General features: G+C 38.4%; 1 protein-coding gene across 1 annotated transcript in view; it reads right to left on the bottom strand.

Annotated features, from left to right (window-relative positions):
• Positions 1-12,376: 12,376 nt before the first annotated feature.
• plppr4b (phospholipid phosphatase related 4b) overlaps positions 12,377-20,667 on the bottom strand; it is a 59,016-nt gene continuing 50,725 nt past the window's right edge. Inside the window, exons 6-7 of the mRNA XM_084340366.1 lie at positions 20,095-20,268; positions 12,377-19,822 (exon numbers count right to left, since the gene is read on the bottom strand). Coding sequence (XP_084196492.1) covers positions 18,128-19,822; positions 20,095-20,268 — 1,869 coding nt within the window. The 3' untranslated portion in view covers positions 12,377-18,127. The remainder of the gene's footprint in view (positions 19,823-20,094; positions 20,269-20,667) is intronic.

The raw sequence follows: 20,667 nt of genomic DNA, 5'->3' as shown, positions 1-20,667 counted from the left end.
AATAGTAATATCAGCTTCACATAACTCTGCAAATCATCATCAATACAGGGGATAAGTTCCTTGATATGGTTGAAAAAAGAGTCTGAATCAATTGCAGAGAAGGCAGACAAGTATAACTTACTGTAAAAGGAAGTCAATTCCTTCGAAATCAAGGTTGGATCTGTACATTGTTGGTTTTGAATCAATAAGGTTTTAATTGAATTTCTCTCTTGCCTTCTTTTTTCTAATTGACAGAAATAAGCTGTACTTCTTTCACCATCTTCGATCCATTTAGCTCTGGATCTTATGTAGGCCCCTTCTGCTTATTTGAGATAAATCTCATCAAGTTTTGTTTGCAGAGTTAGTAATTTCTGTTTATCATTGGCAGATGGTGATGCCTTATTACAATGAATGTTTATTTCTTTAATTAAATTAAGTTCTGCTAGTTTGTTATTTTTGTGAAATGATTTCCCAAAATGAATGGAAAATTCACGAAATTTGAATTTTAAAAACTCCCACTTTGAAACATAGGATATTATAGTGTCGTCAGCCATCACTTCAGCAATTAGAGATTTTATACCATCACAATACGCTTGACAATTTAATAAGGATGAATTGAATTTCCAGCAGCCCTTGTTTCTGCAGCAGCCACCAGGGGGTTTAAAACTCAACTTAATAACCGAGTGATCAGATAGAGGAGCTGCTGACATACAGCAGTCTGAGACAGAATGCATCATTGAAGCAGAAATTAACCAGAAGCCGATTCTGGATTTTAATGTAATATTAGGTCTGAACCAGGAGTATAGTGTTAGGGTCATAGATATATATATAAAGGCTAGATGTCTTACGGCGGAGCCTAGAACCATAGACATATATACGTAGACGCCTCGTTGACTGATGCTGCCTATTGGAGCGGACGTATCAGTGTGGCCGCCATCTTGGCTGGGTCTCCAATGCAACCCCAGTGCACTTCTACTGAGGAAGGTGTAAACCCTGACTGAATTAATCACAACTCTTCAACGATTTTTTTACCCGATTTTCACACGGTTTTGTTTGTTACAAACGGCAGAGATTCAGTTATGATACAGTATGCTGTCAAACATTAAAAATACATGCTTTCGTGCTGAAAGACTTTGTATTATACTCTTTAACAAAGACATATGATATGGCATATTTTAAAAATGTATAAATCAATTCATTTTATATTTTAATAAAGAAACAAGTTTGATTGTTCATTTGAATTTATTTTCTCTCTCTCTCTCTCTCTCTCTCACACACACACACACACACACACACACACACACACACACACACACACACACACATTGGTTTCAGAGAGTGAAAAAGAAAGAAAGGTCCACTGGTAGGCTCTCTTCAGCTTTCCTTGAAGTTTTTGTGCTCCTTGTCACTACAGGCTAAAATATAAGAAATGTTATACTTAAAAACAACTTCATCAAAAATCCCAGTGTATTGTAATACACATTACATCACTAATTCCTAAACATGCAGAAAGAACTAATGGTAAAAAACCCCCAAAAAAAACCAAACAAACAACCATGTTTAGCAAAGTGTGATATTAACTTTTGTTTTACATATGATTCATAGACATCTCTGTTAGCATGTAGAGTAAAAATACACCTACTCTGAGAAGATGAGATGGGAAGTTGAAGACAGATGGGGTCGCACCATCTCTAAGCCTGACAATCTGACCCATCCTGTCAAAATCATCAGGCTTGAAGTGCTCACTACAGAGCTTTGACGACTCGGTCGCAACAAAATCCTCCCATTTTATACCAACTGCCCATTGCCTCCTCAAGCCTGTATCACTGGGAAACCTTCAAAATGTGAAGAAACAACAAAACAAAACAGCAAGAGACAATGAGAGAGAGTATCAGTTCCTGCTGTAATAACGTTACACGTCAGTGACTTTAGTTACGATGACAAAATGTTATAAATGGTAAAATAGCCAAAATAATTGGTCAATCTTACTTGTGAAGGCAATCCCACGTGATCTGGTGTCAATACTACGCCGGTTATTGCAACCGTAAGCTGCATAAAATACCGGCATAGTTGCTCGCTCTCCGTTGACTCCGATTGACTCTGGTGCTAGCCTAGAGTGAGGAGACCCATCCAATATGGCGGCGACGCTGGGTTACGTTCCAGCACGTCATCACAGGTCGGCCATCTTGGTACAGGTTAGCTTTCTGGCTGGATCTGTGGAACCTGAGGTAAAGTCAGTGATCTGCACAAACTCTTATCTCGCTGACACCTTGACGGACTTACAAACAGTTCGGTTTTCTTACAAAGGTCATTAACATGTTTGAACATGTTGAAATCGCATCTTTTCTCTTTGAAGAAATCATCACAGTTTTAGTTTGAAGGATTTTTAGCTCGTCTTCTGGGTTTATAATGGGTGTGTATTGCGTGAGCTAGAGTGGGTGACATCATCGCTAGAGTGGAGAGCAGCTGCAAAAACTTTAGAAAAAACTCTCTTCAGCTTGATTTGGGTCCCACATCTTTTACTTCACATAGACAATATATACATAGAAATGTAGGAAATCTTGTTGGCTTTCAGATGATGGTCTTATCTCAGATGTAGGACTTATACTTTTTGCTGTAGAAGCCCTCGAGCAACAAGCACTCCAGCAACTCCCCCATTAGCCGCAGTGTTAACTTTGAGCCTAAATCTCTGGAGTGGAGCAGACGGTACCGGTTTTGTCTCTCGCTGTTGTGCCCTCATTTTTCACTCTACAGAAATAAAAAACACCCCACAGGTTCAGCAATGTCTCCTGTTACTCACTGTATACATATATTGGCCATAACCATTACACTTTTTTTCTAGACCTGCAGGTGTTTGGGAGGTGTTTTCTCATTCATCCTTATGGGGAAGTTTTCAAATTTCATTTTACTACTACTTCAGCATACGTTCAGCTATAGAAACCGTTCAACTATCAAAATGTTCAGCTTTTTAAGCTCTTTCAGCCTTGTACAGTTCAGCTTTTAAGCTTTTCAAGTTTTTCAAATATTAAGCTTTTTCAAAAATAATAGTAATGTGGAAGCAAATGTGAAAATCCTCAAATCCTCTTCAAAACTCATCCACTTTCAACCTCTTCTTGTGTTAAAATATTTTCATTCAAAATTGGAAATATGGACTTGTATGGTTAATTGTCTCAAGGCCTCAATTATTCATAAGTATGCAATGTCATAACTACATCTTTGACATTTATAACAAACCAAACAGTTTGAAAATCGGTTGAAAATTGAGCAAGTTATGGTTATTTAAAAAGTACATGTTTCATTACCAACACAATGTTATGGGTGAGCGAGCTACCTGTACCAAGATGGCCGACCTGTGCGGACCATGGATGGATTATTAGTGGATACCGGATTGGAAAATGGCCGCCGTTGATTTCAACGGAGTTGCTCGCCTGACGCATACGCCGAAAAAGTTTCTGACATCCGGGTTTACTTCCGCGTTATGGGGCCCATAGAGCACGCGCAGTTGAGTCACCCCCCATGATGCTCTGGGGCCTCCCATCATGCCTTGGGGCAATGAGAACGAGCAAATTGCGTTCTGGACAAGCGCTGCGCGCTCATGAGTGCTTGTGTATGAGTTTGAGCGGCAACGACAATCAAATGATGGATTTATAGGCACATCAACCGGTGATGTTCTCAAAGTCATGGTTATAGACTATACGTGGTTAATTTGTGTTGTTTTATTTTTTCTAAGTAAGGATAAAACGTTGTTCTCCGCTGACTGTGTCGCGGACTTACGGTGCCACAGAGATGTTTTTGGTTTTTTTCACCGAGACGAGAGAGCTGAGCCTGTGGCCAGAGCGACTGTCTGTTTAGTGTTTCATACTGTACACAATGACTCAACTAAATGCACACACTTATGGCACTATATTCTACACATGTGAACCACAGTAATTATGGCACATGTTCCACCAAATACTAACAAAGTGATACACCATGTCCAATCTCCCTCTAGTCAGGATCCTGACTATCTCCCTTTCAGGCGGAGCGGGTGTGATGTGTACACAATGTTGTGTGCGAATCCAATAAAGTGCAAATATCTCTACCGAAGTGCAAGTGCCATTATTCATATGTATTGTTGAGTTGATTGTGCATATATGTATAAAAAAATAATTGTAAAATATTTCCAAGGCTCAAACAAATCTGTCCCAAGTAAAAATTGTTCTATTTGTGATTACAGTCTGCAAAACTGAAAAAAATAGTTTGTAAGAGTCAAGTGAGAGTATAACATGTGTAACTGCATGTTGACTGTTGTTTCTTACTTTCTTTAAATAGAGAATGCTTTGACATTACGTAAGTAAAATGTGCATTTCTTAATTAATTTTATCTTATATTTTTCTATTTTATTCATCTTTATTATGTATTGCGTTGTAGTTTATACTTGCATCATCATCATCAGCTATGCTGCAGACTGCATGACTCCAGGCCATCAGACTGAGACGGTTCAAACCGTAATAAAAGGTCGTTATGACAGGATGAAAAGGATATTGAACATCAGTCAAGGTGAGACCGAGACCCTGGTGACGCACATCACCAAAACTATCACATGCATGGTAAATAACTTTTTGACTTTTCCACAGCAGTGGCACTGGCAGTAAGTGAACATGCGGTCATTAAGCGGGTAATTTAATGCCAAAATACCTTTAGAATTGCATTTAAAAATACATGCTATTAAAATATGAAACTTATATCACAACTCTATCTCGAAAAAAACTCACCCTGGAGTCATTTAATTCACTTTTCCGACCACATTTAGCCCCGTTCAGAGCTGTCATTAAGCCAACAGGCATCCTCGCTCCAGAGACAGAGCACGACCGCGCTTGGGAGTTCACGCACACAGCTGTGACGTCACCATGGAAATTGAGACCTTCGGGGGCCTTTTCTGGCCTTTACAAAACTTTTTGACTCTTTAAAAGTCCATGACTTAAAAATATGGAATACAAAGATTAGCAATTAACAGTGGTTACAGCTGGAGGTGTCCTGAGAACAGTTTTACAGGCTTCTCTTTTACTATTACGGTTTATGGGAAAAATGCTTTCTGGGCCCCATGGGATTTTTTGTTGCAATACCACGAGTGGCCACTGGAAAAAATTGGCGTGCCTGCTGAGAGGCGTCGTCATATCCAGGGCTGTGTCCGAAATCACTCACTTATTCCCTACTCCCTACTCACTATATAGGGAGTCCAACATAGTGGACTATATAGTGAGCTCATCGGCAGAAAGAAAAAAGCACTTTCGGACACTACTCAGGCGCCGTTAAAGGATAACTACAGTTTTTTACAACCTGGACCTTATTTCCAGCAAAATATATGGTCATTTACTCACCCAGATAACTTTGGTGTCATTCGGCATCGTTCGGACGAAATTAGATCCAGTGTAGCGCCGATATATCCATATAATGCGAGTAACGGGGCAGCGACACACAGCCTCTATATAACGCATTATCTACCACGAAACTAGTTCATTTCACCAATATTTTGTTACGATACGCTCGTGCTATTCCCCTCTGAGTCCGGGCTCGTCTGTTGTCAACATCCGGGGTCTGTAGGTTGATCTACTACCTCTGACCTGGAAGATGTCGTCTCTGAGCTGCGCTCGCACCCGCGACAGCCCGGCTTGTTTACCTGTAGCTGCTGCTGCTAGTTTGACCCCGGATGTTGATAACGGACGAGCCCGGACTCAGAGGGGAATAGCACTAGCATATCGTAACAAAATATTGGTGAAATGAACTAGTTTCGTGGCAGATAATGCGTTATAGAGGCTATGTGTCGCTGCCCCGTCACTCGCATTATATGGATATATCGGCGCTACGCTGGATCTAATTTCGTCCGAACGACTTCAAATGACACCAAAGTTATCTGGGTGAGTAAATGATCACATAGTTTGCTAGAAATAAGGTCCAGGTTGTTAAAAAACGGTAGTTATCCTTTAATTACGTCACTGCTGTCGCACAGTTGAAATGCAGCGAAATGCCAGAAGAAATTTTCTGGCAATGCATGATGGGATATCTTGCTTCGGTTAGTGACCATCGGATGTTCACTACATTTCGCGGTGCATTGTGGGACACAATGAGTGCACTATATCCTGATCACTATACATTCGGACACCACTACAAAATGGCGTAGTCACTATATAGTGCACTATATAGTGATTAGGGGGTGATTTCGGACACAGCCCAGGTCTTATTATAGATCCATGGTGTGGACGTTCGACTCCGTTGGCCAGCAACGCGGACAAGACATCTATGGTTAGGGTGACCTCCTCTCAGCTAGTCTGGCGCAGACTGAGAGAAGCACAGGAATGATGACACAAGGCCTGCGACCTCTTAAAGTGACAGTACAGGTATTAACACTTTGGTTTGAATACACCATTCAAACATAAATATAGGCAATAAAACACATCTTAAACATAAAGAAAACAATATTCATCAGGATTTGGTGACATTTCAAACGTAAAAATAAAGATTTAATTTCAACCCTGTTACATTAGCATAAAACCTGTTACTGAGTGACTAAAACACAGGTAGCGATACGTGCTAATGTCTACAAACAATCATAATTTACCATACATATAACAGGGAAATACTTACCTGCTTATTACCAGTGGTAATTTCCCAATAACACAATATAATTTACCAGATAAATACCTAGAATTTCAGGTATACTTTCTCTGTACTTACCTAGTTTTTACAGTGGGAATTACCCAAAACCAATATATAATTTACCAGATAAATTCCTAGTATTTCAGCCGTAGATTCTCTGTATTTACCCACTTATTACCAGCAGTTATTACCAATAACGCTTTATAATTTACTGGGTATATAAATACCCAGCATTTTGGCCATAGTTTCATTGTACTTACCTTCTTATTACAGTGGTTAATACCTAGTAACACATTTGGGGATTGTAAAAGAAAGGGTTACCACATTTTTTTGCCAGGTGCCTGAATATTCCCTAAAACATTTGTTAAGTGTTCATCTTCACTGATATTGTCATGTAATTTGAACTTGGACCATTTAAGACTATTTGATGTGGACCCATTGTGTATTCCAGCTCATAGTGGCTGTTACAGGTCATCAGCAGGCTTATTTTTGCATTTAAAAAAGAAGAAATAAATAATTTAATGTGTTCAAAATCTTATAGATCAATGCACTTACAGGGCTTAAAAGTCATGTTATCACCTTTCAAAAGAGCCTAAAATCATGTCACATCCAAATGGTTCAACAACAGCTTTGAATTTACTTTGGTCCTGACTAGGATAGGTGTTTTAGGATAATTTTACATAAAGTTCCAGGACAAAAGTTGGAAATTTCCTGGAAATGTATTAAAGAAATTACCAGCTATTCATGAACTGCATGTAAAATAGGAGAGTATTATTATTAAGTAATGTTGTTGGTAATATAGTGGTAATTTGGGGGTAATATTAAAGAAATTTCAAATATGTTACTTGGTAATTGCCAACTACTTACCATGAATTTTATGTAGTTGTAAAATAAATTATTCACAAAAATGTCATTTTGTGAGCTCAAAATACTGCTGCCTGATCGCACCTGGTGCAGAAACTCATTATAGTTCTATATTTCCTTATTTATACTTACTTTAACTCTATTTATTCGTCACCATTTAGTCATAGAATACTGTGTTTTGTACTGATTATACTACTGAAATGGATCCAGTGGATATTTGGGAATAAGATAAGAAGTTTGTTAGCTTGTTTGTTTGTTTGTTTGTTTGTTTGTTGATTGTACCTTCCTGAGTTGGTTTTATCTTGAAAGGGTTTGCATGAATAGAATCACGAGAATCTAAGCTTTCTAACAACGTATATCATGACTATACACTAAATGAAATTGGTCTTGTCTCTGTGCTAGTCTTGTTAGATCTTAGAGCAGCTTTTGACACTATTGACCATCACATCCTGTTACAAATACTGGATCATTGAATTGCTATCGAAGGAACTGCTTTGAGCTGGTTCAAGTCCTATTTATCAGACTGATCTCAGTTTGTACAAATAAACAATGAACCCTCATTGTATGCAAAAGTTAGTAGCGGGGTTCCACAAGGTTCTGTGCTCATGATATTCCTTAAGGGAATATCATGAGAAAAAAAAACTCTGCTAATCAATTAAACTTCAGGCATGTATTAAGGACATAAAAACCTGGATGACCTGCAATCTGCTTCTAAACAGAAGTTATTGTGCTGGGCCATAAACATCTTAGAGACACATTATCTAATTATATGACTACTGTGGACAGCATTACTCTGGCCTCCAGCACCACAATAAGGAATCTGGTAGTTTTTTTTGATCAGGATTTGTCCTTTAACTCCCACAAAAAATACATTTCAAGGACTGCCTTCTTCCACCAACAGAACATTGCAAACATCAGGAACATCCTGTCTCAAAAAGATACAGAAAAATTAGTCTATGTTTTTGTTACTTCAAGGCTGGATTATTGTAATGACCTTTTATCAGGCTGCCCTAATAAGTCTCTTTAGACTCTCCAGCTGATCCAGAAATCTGCTGCACGTGAACTGACAAGAACTAATATTAGAGAACACATTTCTCCCATATGAGCCTCTCTGCACTGGCTTCCTGTAAAATCATAAATTGATTAGATTAGATTAGATTAGAGTAGACTTAAAACTTTCCTTTCTGATAAAGCTTATACTGTAGTTAGGGCCTGCACAGGCTCTTAGCTATGCTGCCATAGGTTTAGACTGCCGGGGGATTTCCCATGATGCACTGAGCTCCTCTCTCTTTATCTGTATATATTCATGTCTCATTAATACATGTTATGGACTTGGCTTCTTCCTAAGAGTCTCTGTGCTCTCTCGTCTCGCAGGTTCCCATGGCCCTGTTGCTTTGGTCCTGCTTGACTTCTACCATCATCATCATCATCATTATTGTTATTATTATTATTATTATTATTATTATTATACTTTAAGGATTACAGTATTAATACTCATATCTAAATTAGTAAAGCTGTAATTAGTGCTGTGCCTGCTGTTTTCAAAGACCTACTTTAGACCAAATGATGATAACCACATATGGCAATGCTAACAAGTTTTGTTACATTTCTACAGACACAAACTAGCAGAGCATGGTGGGGCCATAAGACAAGATTTTGTGGAAAGAGTGAAAAAAACATGCCTAACTATGTGTGAAATTAATGCTGCATTATTAAGCTTTCATCTCAAAGGACACATCTGGGGCAGACATGGCGTAGACAGCACTGGGAATTTGCTCAGCAAAGCATTACTGTGCAATATATTTGCTGTATGAACGGATGAATCCGTTCACGGCATGCAAAAACTGTTTTTTAGGAGGCAAGAGATAAATGATTAAATTAACCTGACTTACCCACTCTTATGAACTGATGAGCTGTCTAAAACAAACTCAATAATAAGTCTTTCACTGAATGTGATGATCTGACCAGAGGTTTCTGCAACATGACAGATCCAACACAAAGCTTAGGTCTGCATGATCAAATGTAGATTTAAAGTTATAATCCTAAGGATTTTCATTAAATTAAATTCCATTTTTGATACAATGTATGCTCTACATTTTCTTCTGCAATTGCTATTTAACGTATTTACAGTCAGATTTAATTTCATTCTGTTTTCATTCTGCATGGAATTATTGTTGCCCCAACATGCAAGAGGGATTCACAGGAAAATATCCTTTAGCATTACTGTTTTTAATGACTTAACTTCTTTGTTATCAGAGTCCTCCCTTCTTCTATAAATTGTTCTCCTACTGCCATGTCAGAGCTGTATTAAGCTAGTGATAAGGCTAACTCTATATTTTATATTGCTTCTGTGGGCACATAGCTTTTATTGTGAATGCTGCCAATAGACATGCAATGGATTTGTCGAACACAGACACACACACACACACACACACACACACACACAGTGTAGAGTCAGTGGTTACAGAGATGAGTAGCTTTTAGCAGATTTTACTTTCAAGCTACTTATAGAACTGCAACTCTTGATTTCATCTGTTTTGATGTTCCAAAAATTGCTATATATTTGAATATTAATGAATCATTTCAAATTGCTAACAATTTCCTCTGTTTTAAGCTAAACCTGCTCCATTGAGCTGCATGAGACGATTGTTATTAACAGCTGCAGCCTGAATAGACTACAGCATTCAAGTACTACAAGAAGGTGCGATATTTCAAAAAATGTGACAAATGACGCCTACAATCACTCAGAGAACCCTTCGACTGAACCACACATCGCCTCCGGGACAAACACCACCCAGAGTTCACCGTGAAGGGGTTCCATCCACCAAATCCATTGCTGTGGTTCCAACTGAGCTCTCAACTCCAGCCCGGCGTTCACAGGTCAAAGTAGGCACTAACCAACTTCTCAAACTGCTCATGATTGGGTTGATGTCAAAATGCTATAATAATAATAATAATCTTATTGACAGTAATTCAACTTCCAAATTTTGCATCTTCCTTCAGTATTAGTTACTAGAATCCATATTGAATAGATACTTTCTTCCACCATCCCCCATTCATCATTCAATTTTGACTGCATGTATACAGTAAATATTCAGGTCAGATAATCATTTCATTTAAGTCATTGTATTAGTATTTACTCAGTTAATAAATTTTTTTCATTTAGACCCAGTTGTTGTTCTGTGTATTCCTTTGAAGTGGAGAACGGAGATCAATTTGATCGAGAAGTCACACTTTTAGATATTTGACTGATAACATAAGAAATTATTGATTTCATTTCATTTTTCCTCTTTCTCTCCTCATTTTTCCTCTCTCTTAAGGGTGGTGCCCTTTAAACAAGTGCACAATCATTGAGCCCCTTCTTGTCCATTACTCCCACAGACTGATTAAAACTTCTCCAAGACATATTTACAATTTACAATGCAAATGGCAAACAATGACAGCTGTTTTGCTCTGTAGACACATTTTAGATGAACGTCAGAAGCGCTATCTGACGACATTGCATTTCCTGTGATTAGTCTTCTTCAAAATTAAAGTCAACTCAGATTTTTCTTTTTAAAAGAAATAGAATTGTAGAATTGCAATTGCATATGAAGGTGTAATTTATATTAGTGTGAAATAACAAAAAAAATAATTCAATAAATTATGGATTATGTTTTTTGACATCAGGTCATGGGCCGGGTGGAGGGGGAGGGAGGGCTGGATGTCATACCCTATATCAAGGTAATCATGAACAAAAGTAGTCATGTTAGTGAAGTATACTGTACTTCAAATTACCCAATTCATGGTGGACTGAAGCACATGGAGAGAGTGGTAAGCAAACCAGAGCAAAATAATGATTATTGTCATGCTAAGTAAATGCATGTTTCTAAAGTTATCAGTCCTGTATCTTAAATAAAACAGATATGTCTTAGACATTATAACATGTTAATTTTAGTCAGTGTAAGCAACAAAACAAGGTCATAAACTGAGCAGAACTGTGGATCTTAGCCACTGTGTGAAACAGTTTTGTTACAATGGAGATTGTAAAATGTGCCCATGATATTGAGGCAAGTTGAGCCAATGGCTCATCTCACTCTCTCTCTCTCTCTCTCTCTCTCTCTCTCTCTCACACACACACACACACACACACACTCACACACACTGATGTTCAAGTTCATGTTGAAATATGACTGTTACAAGTCTTACAATGTTTATGTAATAAGTACCTTATTGTTGACTAATGGTAGGTTTAAGACACACACAAATATGTTGTACACATAAGCACATGTAGACATCCATTCTGTCTGTAGCTACCATACAAAGATTACAGTTGTATCTTTACTGAAAATGTTAATTGAGCATGTTTAACAGGCAGACACAAAACATATGGTTTGACTTAAAAGTATGAGTTTTTGCCTGTGTTAAATTGTAACAGTATATATATAACAGTATATAGTAACTTTTATTATAAACTAATACAATTTTATTTTGCAGTAAAATAATCAAATGTATAAAGTGGCTGATCTTACCCTTTTCTCCCCTAATGTTAAAGCTCTGTAGCGGTATCATTTTTTATATATATAAATGTGTCTATAAAAAATGTTGAATATGACCTTTAAATCAAATGTGTAGCATGCAATGGTGAAAACAAAAAACACAGATTACAGATATTTAGAAATGTAGGCATTTCATTCTTCCACACTCAGCTGATAAAAGGAGTTTTTTTAAATTAAAAATGTTCAATAATGTTTAATGAAGTCAATTGGCAACCTTTTTGCATTTTTGAGGAAGTCAGGTGACAAAACCATTTGTAAATTTTGCAGTGTAATGTTCAGCAAGGCTACACAGGTAAAACGCTCCTGAGTAAAACAAACTGTGAAGATGAAATGACAACAGTCTCATGGATGAGATTACATTGATTCAATAGCAAACATTTATTCCAATCATTTAGACAATGCACAATTTGTCATCTACCCTGATCAACGTGCTCTGAATACTTAGTGTGACTGCTAGATTCAACTGTATTTAAGCAATCAATACTTTGCTATTCTCACAGTTACACAAAAATGTAACTATTGAGACATTTTCTATTTTTGAAATTAACTAATGGTAAGTTTTGCAGTTTTTTTTCTTGCTGCATAGAATTCATACAGCTGATCACAGTATCAAAACAATTAGTCATCAAGGGACAACACAAGAGGCTATACATGCAGAGAGCATCCATTCACAGTTCTACCCATTGGATCTACATTTCTACTCATGTGTCACATTACACTCTTTGATTTCACAGGCCTTTGGGACAGACTCTAAATCAGATGAATCATTAAAAACAATGCAATAGAAATATCCACGTCATATATTCTTTCTTTATATCCAATTGATATGTTAGATATTTTACTCCTGGGGGGATTTCAGCCATCTCTATGTGCCATCCTAAAGGGACTATGGACAATATTAAGGCTGTTTTTGCACCTTCACGTCATGCAAGTTCAACTTTGTAAAGATAGCCATGAAAACATGATTTCATACAGGCTGGTTTCACATATATCATGTACTACATGTATAGAGTCAAAATGGCAGTTTTCTCTGATACAGTTTGTCCACTGTAAAGAGGCTCGTATAAAATGCTATGCTTGAATGTATGAGTATTGTATTGTTTCAGTGGGCAGGTTTATGTTTTCCACAGCATAAGAAATCATCAGCACAATGTAGTTCAGTCAGTAATTTAGTCCTATATTAGATTTTGTTAGCCAAAAAGATATCAATATAGTAGGCCAATTATTGATTTGCAATAGTCTGCAGGTTAGGTTTCGGTGTAAGAGAGCACAAGAGAACAATTAAGCATAAATCTGTGACACTTCTCTTAGAGTCATCAATCTTACATGCAGACCCAAACCAACAATGAATTTATCCTAATCAACAAGTACTGTGTATGTATCTAATATGTCTATGTGTGTATCTTCACACTGTTGTGTATTTTGACTAGACCCAATGATCATATAGGTTGACAGTTAACGCATTACGACTTATGTTTGTTTCTCTAGGGACCATAGTGATTAACACGACAACAGAGTTATTTGAACATGCTAACATAGTTAAATGATGTCACGTGCGTAACGCAACTTAAAGTGGACACAGACAACTTTCTCCCCCCTAGTGTTTCCAAGTTAGACTATTGTTGGCGCTGCTGCCCAAAGACAACCAGGTGGTTTCTTTTTTTCTCATAGTAACAACAACCAACAACACAGGACAAACGGTGAGTTTATTCAGTAATTACGTCTATAATGGAGACGTGATATCAGATAGAAATGGTGGCAGCCTGACTAGGTTGCCAGTCAGCCTCACTTTCCTGGGAGATTTGCCCGGTGACAGACAGAACTGCATAGTTAAAGCAAGGTTTTTTGGAAACTTATCCCTATGAGGATAAATGTAATTGTGGAAATTGCTGGCAATCAACCTATTCAGTCGTTTCAGTATGAGGATGTGTTGCAAAAGTGTATTTTTTCTTGACTTAAAAAATAGTCCCCATATTACAGAGCCTTTTTTAATGAAACTATATTTTTGAGCTGGTTTTCAGTAAGAAACAATGGGGTTGGGACTAAACACCATACAGAGAGTATGAACTCAGAGAGTAATCACAGAGGGACTAACACAGTCTTAGTTTTGGTGTTTTCATAGGATTTGTTGACAATAAGAAAATTATAGTCAAAAGAAAAATATAATAAAAATGTTGTATTTTCCCTTTGAAGTACCACATAATTGTCTTTATTCCTATCTTTGTAGCATTGCATTAAAAAAGATCATTTGGGAGAGGTTGTTTCTCCTAAAGAAACAGTAACTTTTACTCAGTTATATCATGGTTATACATTTGTGGTTGTGACTGTATAATGCAGGTATAAATTATATTATTATTATTATAAACTATGTGGTAGCCAGTCTAAGTGTCTATTTGATAGGAAAGCTGTCTCTCTCAAAGACAGCGAAGAATGCAACTAATGGCTTAGCTGGACAGCATGTCTAAAATGAAAAGACAGCATGATTCAACAATCCTAGCTAAAATTAAATCTTCTCTGGATGGGATCAAAACAATGTTTCTCTCATGTTTCATGTTTTGAAAAGTTAAGGGAGGTTGAAACTACTCTACCTATAAATATTGTGATAAAAGTGGCTACAAGAAATCATTCTGAGGTGCACTTAAAACTAAATCCAGTGACGTAAGTGCTTGAAGCACGGACACACTCGAAGCTTGACAGTTACACAAAAGACTGTATTTAAAATATTCAAACCACCTGGATTACTTCAAAAATAAATATTTTGTTTTTGAGAGATCGATTCAGCTGAATCCAAAACTCAGGTATTTTTTTTTTTTTACACGTTTGTTAAATTATGTACATGTTTGAAATGAATATGTTGCAGAGTGTGTGGCAGCTTCAGTTAAGTTAAAAAACACAACCAGCCTGTATGACATGAAGGGGCAACAGTACTTGGGTAAAAAAGATTGTCATATAACACTCACTATGAAACACTGAAATAAAGAACATAATATCGAACATTTCTGTAAATTCAAAATAAAAGCAAATTTCTGATAAAAATCTTGTGATATGCACTATATAAAAGTGACCATGCAAATGTTCATGGGGTATAGAAATATCATGTACAATATAATGCAAGCTTGCTATACAAATACTGAAAATTACATCTGATATTTCATATCTCTTCCAATGAAAAACTCTAGCTTTGGCAAATTTTCTCACAGTCATTCTGGCACAATATTTGTATTTGATGCCAAAACTTGAGTGTTTGTATTAAATTTAAATTATATATAGTGGGTGCTTATATAACCACTGATATTCTAATAATGGTATGCATCATAATGTAAACCACTATTAGCAAACTATTTTGCATTTCTCAACTGAGAAACTGCCACTAACCTCATGTACTCACTCAAGATAAATCATTTGAGACAACTTCTATCTCCATATACAATCCAGATGAATTCTGGGAGAACTGGCAGCCTCTACTGGCCTCTACATAGCATTTGACACACTGGGTTGGATTTGGTAGAAAGTCTGCTGGTTGCTATATGGCACAAAAGGAAATTACAGCACAAAGCTGGAAGAAGGTGCTGCTCTTCCAGTACATACTACAGATGATGGAGTGCTAATCCCAGCAAAAATCACCTGAAACAGGCTTATTCTGATCAGCAAAGCCAATGATGCCAAAAGGTTTACATCTGATGATGATAATTAGACTGAGGTATTAATTTAACAGCAATATTGTATATTTATGTTAAAAATGCTACATGTAGCACCTGTAAATGTATGCTACAACAAATCAAGTTTGATTTTTGCTACTATGGTGAGCACAGTGCTTTGCAGAGCATTCTGCTTAAAAGAACTAGGATAAAAAAATGTTTTAAGGTTTTGTTTTTGTTTTGTTTTTTAAGAAAAGGGTGATTAGAAAACACTGCAACATTTTGGGAAATACATTACTTTGCTAGCTGAACCAGAGTCAGAAGAGAAGATCCGTATCAGTCTTATCTCTGTGTATTCAGTCCAAAAATAGATCCATGATATGTTTAGCCTAGCTTAGCAGAAAGACAGGAAGGGGGAATAAGGTAGCCTATATAAAGTGGGGAAAAAATCCTCTCAACAACTTGTGTGTCATGACAAAGCAACATTTCTAAATTTGGACCAAAAACTCCTGGCAAAAACACTTGAGGCAGCTAGCTCTTTGTGCTAAGCTAGGCTAAACAAAACCCCAACCAACTATCTCTGTTGCAAACACATAGAGATAAAACGGATACAGAGTGGTGTATTCCATATGGCAAATTACTGTTTCCAAATGTTTAATCTGCTCAACATAGAAACATGGGAGGCAGTAGTGTGTAAAGTATATGTTTTGGACATCACTTCATTATTTCAACTTTGTTCTTTCTTTTGGTTTTATTATGGCAGTTGTTCATCTTTTAGTGATTTAACTGGGAGCATTTCACATCCAGTGTTGGGCAGTAACGCATTACTCAGTAATATATTACAGCAATATTATTACTTTACCTAGTAACGAGTTTTGTAAGGAATTAATTTCAAAATCGATTAAATTATTACAGTTACTATACTATAAATAATGCAGTGTTGCAAGAACGCAATTTGTTTTTTGTCCTAGGTAGGCTGTCTTATGAACAACAACATGTAAATTATTGAAGCATCTGATATAAACAGCTGTGTGAAACTTGTCAAAAAAACACAGGTGCTAACAGCGAGAAATCTACTGCCAGGGAAGCAGCATGCACTCCGGCTAACAACAGAAACTTGATTTCAGAGCAGGGCATGGTTGTGGAAGGCGCTAAGTGGACAAGATCTAAAGTAGCTCATTGCTGGGTAAGTTATATCATGGAGGAGATGTTATTTTTGTAAAAGTGATACAGAAATATAATGAACATAACTAATTACTTTTCATACCAAGTAATAAGTAAAGTAATTGTATTACTTTTTAATGCAGTAATAAGTAAAGAGGAACGTATTACACTTCCTGAGTAACTTGCCCAACACTGTCATATCCCATCCGAGCCTTGGAAGTGCCCTGACTGCCAGTCTACTTTTATTTTTTTTTTATTTCAGATCCCTAGTTGCCCCCCAAATAACTACCCCACTCTGTGACTCTGTTCGTGTTAGCATTTGGCTGTGGATTTGACAGCAGCAAGTATATTTCACAACATGTGTATCAGAAAGCTACAAAGAGAGCTTTTAAGCAAAATGAGACCTGCCAAATTAATTTGGGAAGCTTGAGGTCAAGTATTGCATTGAGTAAGGACAATGTACTAATTATGTTATGATATAAAGAAGCATAATAATCCACTGTTTTGCTGCTTTTTGTGCTGTAGATATGGGATGGACATCAAATGTAAGTACAGGATATAAAGATAAGGTCAGGGTTTACAGTATACAAGGTACAGTAAACGCATATTTCAGTGCAAGTCACAGCATATTTGACTTCATAGCTACAGAAGGAATGCTAAGCACACTTATGGTTCAAAACAGTATTCTGTTGAGTATGTGGTATCTGTACAGTAAGAGACAAAATAGAAAACATATCTCTGTCACATATTAATGTCATTGTTGTTCACTCTTTGTAAAATAATTCATTCTGTATCTATTCAAATTATACAATATGTTGTATCGTAAATAGTATTTTTCTGATGTAGCACCCTTTTCAAACATACACAGTATTTACAGTGCAGGGAAGTAAACAGTGGTTTTACAGCTATGATACAATTATTTTTGCTGTATTTGCTGCTTTTGCTACAGTTTGAATGCTACTGTGCAACTTTTTTCTTTTTTGTGATGATTTATATCAAAAACATACGGAACTGTTTAAAAAAGTTCTCCTTTTCCCCAAGCACTGGCACAGCATTGACATTACAATAGGTTTTCCTTAGAGTGACCACAAAAGTACACAATGATTATTTCTACAACACTTAAAAGGTTGTGATTTAGTGTAAACACGTACAAAAATGTCATGCTGATTAAAACCTTTTCTTTTAAAGTTATTATGATATATACAATGGCAGGTAATACTGACTGCTGTCACAGATATAGGGTTCTGAAAATCCAACTGTCTTTTATTATTAGTTACATCTTCTTCATATGTTTTTCGTCTTAATATGTTAGTCTTTGAAAACAGGGGTTATCGACGTTCCCTTGTAGAAAATGTTTCGGGCATTATCAGGACTGTTGGCTCTCTCTGGAATCAGGATGATGTTATTGCCTTTTCTCCGCAGTGTGGACTCGCGGCTGGAGGCAACTGAGGGGGTCTCTGAAGCAGTTTCTCCACCCCCTCCTCCGCCACCACCTCCACCGGATCCAGAACCACTACCATCCCCCGGAGTCACCCTTATGGTAGAGAGACCCTGGGGGTGGAGCCTCTGCTCTGACTGGCCGGTGCTCTGGGTGTGAACAGTAACTATAGGAGGGGTGCTAACAGTGGCAGTGGTGGTAACAATGTGATTGGCACGCTTCCTGTCGATGGACCCTTCACGTATTGAATCTGAGCTTTCAGAGTCTCTGTTTAAATCGTTGAGTTCAAAGGATTGCTTCAAACTTCCACCTCCCCCTCCTGGTCCACCAGTCCCTGTACCTCCACCAACTCCAGTGCCATGATCCAGGGACCGCCACCTCCAGGATCCGCTTCCATCTGTAGACGGAGCTTGTATCACCGGCCTGTTGTTTTCAGGGTGGGCCTCGACTCTGACAATTGCTCCGGTACTCCCTGAAATACTACCTGTGGTACTACCCAGTGAACTGGGACCCGTCGTGCTGGTGGGGTCTTGATCAGTTAGCGCTCTGTAGCGCGTAGAACCCTGGCAACTCCCAGTGGTGCTGCAGCCAATGCTGCTCTCATCTAAACTCTTGGAATGGGTCTGTAGTAGGCCCTGCTGTTTGGACATAGCAATCACTTGCATGATTCGTGGCTGGGTGTTCTGCCCATTATTGTTAGTCCTGCAGGCTGTTGTCTTCTCTGCTGCCCTTTGCCAATTAGCTTGAGCTGTGCTATTTAATGTCGTCATCCCCTCACTTCCTCCTACAACCCTCATCCTAGGGGAGTTGGTGGTGTAATTCTCTTGAGCTTCCTCTGGTATGTGGACCAGCTGCGAAGACCCAGGTCTAGATTGCATGGATATTCTGGCACCTCCGGTGATACCACTACAGTTACTGGGCAGGGTGGTACTTGCACCTGTGGCCAGTTTGGACATGTATGCATGACTATCAAAGCCTCCATTCAGACCCATAGCTGATGGCTCAGAGCTAGACCGGAGCTCCATGCTGCCGTGGTGGTGTGGATGCTGGGAGGACTGGCCAGATGACGAGTCTACAGAGGAGGAGAAGGAGTCTGGGACCTGCAGGGAGCATTTGTGGTTGCTGTTCTTACTTTTCCATTGAGACAGAAGCTGCTTGGAGCGGCTGGAGTCCATGGAGGCATGGTGGAGGGTGGCAGCGTGACGTCTGGCGGCTTCCTCATATGCTGCCATGGCCTGGGGGGTGTGGACCCGAGGTAGGGTGTGGCTAAAGGTCACCATGGCATCTTTGTTCACAGGGCTGCGGGGGGAGATCACCTCGACATCTGCACTAGAGCGCTTCAGACTGTCCTCAGGTCTCTGCTGTTGAAGGGCTCGATGGAGGAGGCCCTCAGAATGGGAGGTGGGCATTCCAGGCTCACCAGCCATGCTTGCTTTCATTTGCAGGTGGTGGAGTACGGCCTCCTGGCTTATGTGGGGCAAGGAGCAGGGGGGACGGTGTATCAGTGGAGGGGGGCTGGCGCTGGCCTCCTCACTTGGCTGAAAATTTCCGACTGCATACAAGCCCTGGCAACAGAGGAAACATTATGTATAGCACATTTTGTTTAATGCTGATATTACTACTACTACGACTACTACTTTTATGAGTTCTTTGTTGAACCATTTTAGAAAATCTGAGCTTATAGAATCATTCTTGGTTTTGCTCTGATATACCTTTAATTGTGTGTATGTGATTTTTAAAAGAAGCAGGGATTCAATTTTATTTCTAATTTTATACAATTAGGCTTCTGTTCAGAGAAACCATTGGGAAGGAAGCGTTTGTTGGGACTGGCTCCTACCAGGTAGACAGCGATAGCACCTCCTAGCAAGAAGCCAAGGTAGACGTCGATGGCATGGTTCTTGTATTGAATAATCCGGGTCAGACCACAAATGATGGCACAGATAGTGAAGGAGAAGACCAGCAAGGGCTTGAGCAGCTTGGATGAATCCGTCAGAGTGCTGTTGAAGTACATCTGTGGACACATGACAGTGTTATTCTCCATTTTCCTTGATTGACTACTGTTTTGTGTTATAGCAGTGTGCAGTACCATCACCCTTCAAAGGCAGCATTATTTAGCATTTATGTGGATACAAATCACAATAAGTAGTTATCTTCTCCGTAATGGCCGCCTTCTGTATTCTCTGATTACTGGCGACGTCCCACAAAGTGCGAGTCACTATCTCCTATCACTGTCGAGTTATTCTAAGCAACTCACCCAAAATCCAGAACTGTTAACAGTTCATGTCAGATGAAATGAGATATTTGCTGCTCATTTTATCCTGAGGAGAGCATTCGACCTGATCCACTCATCATCAACAATAATCCAGCCTTCCTCACTCAGTTTCAAACTGTAAGCATAATTTATCAAGTG

This window comes from Pagrus pagrus (genome assembly GCF_965226575.1).
Source record: "Pagrus pagrus genome assembly, chromosome: 20".
NCBI classification, from domain to species: Eukaryota; Metazoa; Chordata; class Actinopteri; order Spariformes; family Sparidae; genus Pagrus; species Pagrus pagrus.
The sequence above is the reverse complement of the archived record's forward strand: the minus strand, read 5'-3'. Positions and strand labels throughout refer to the sequence as shown.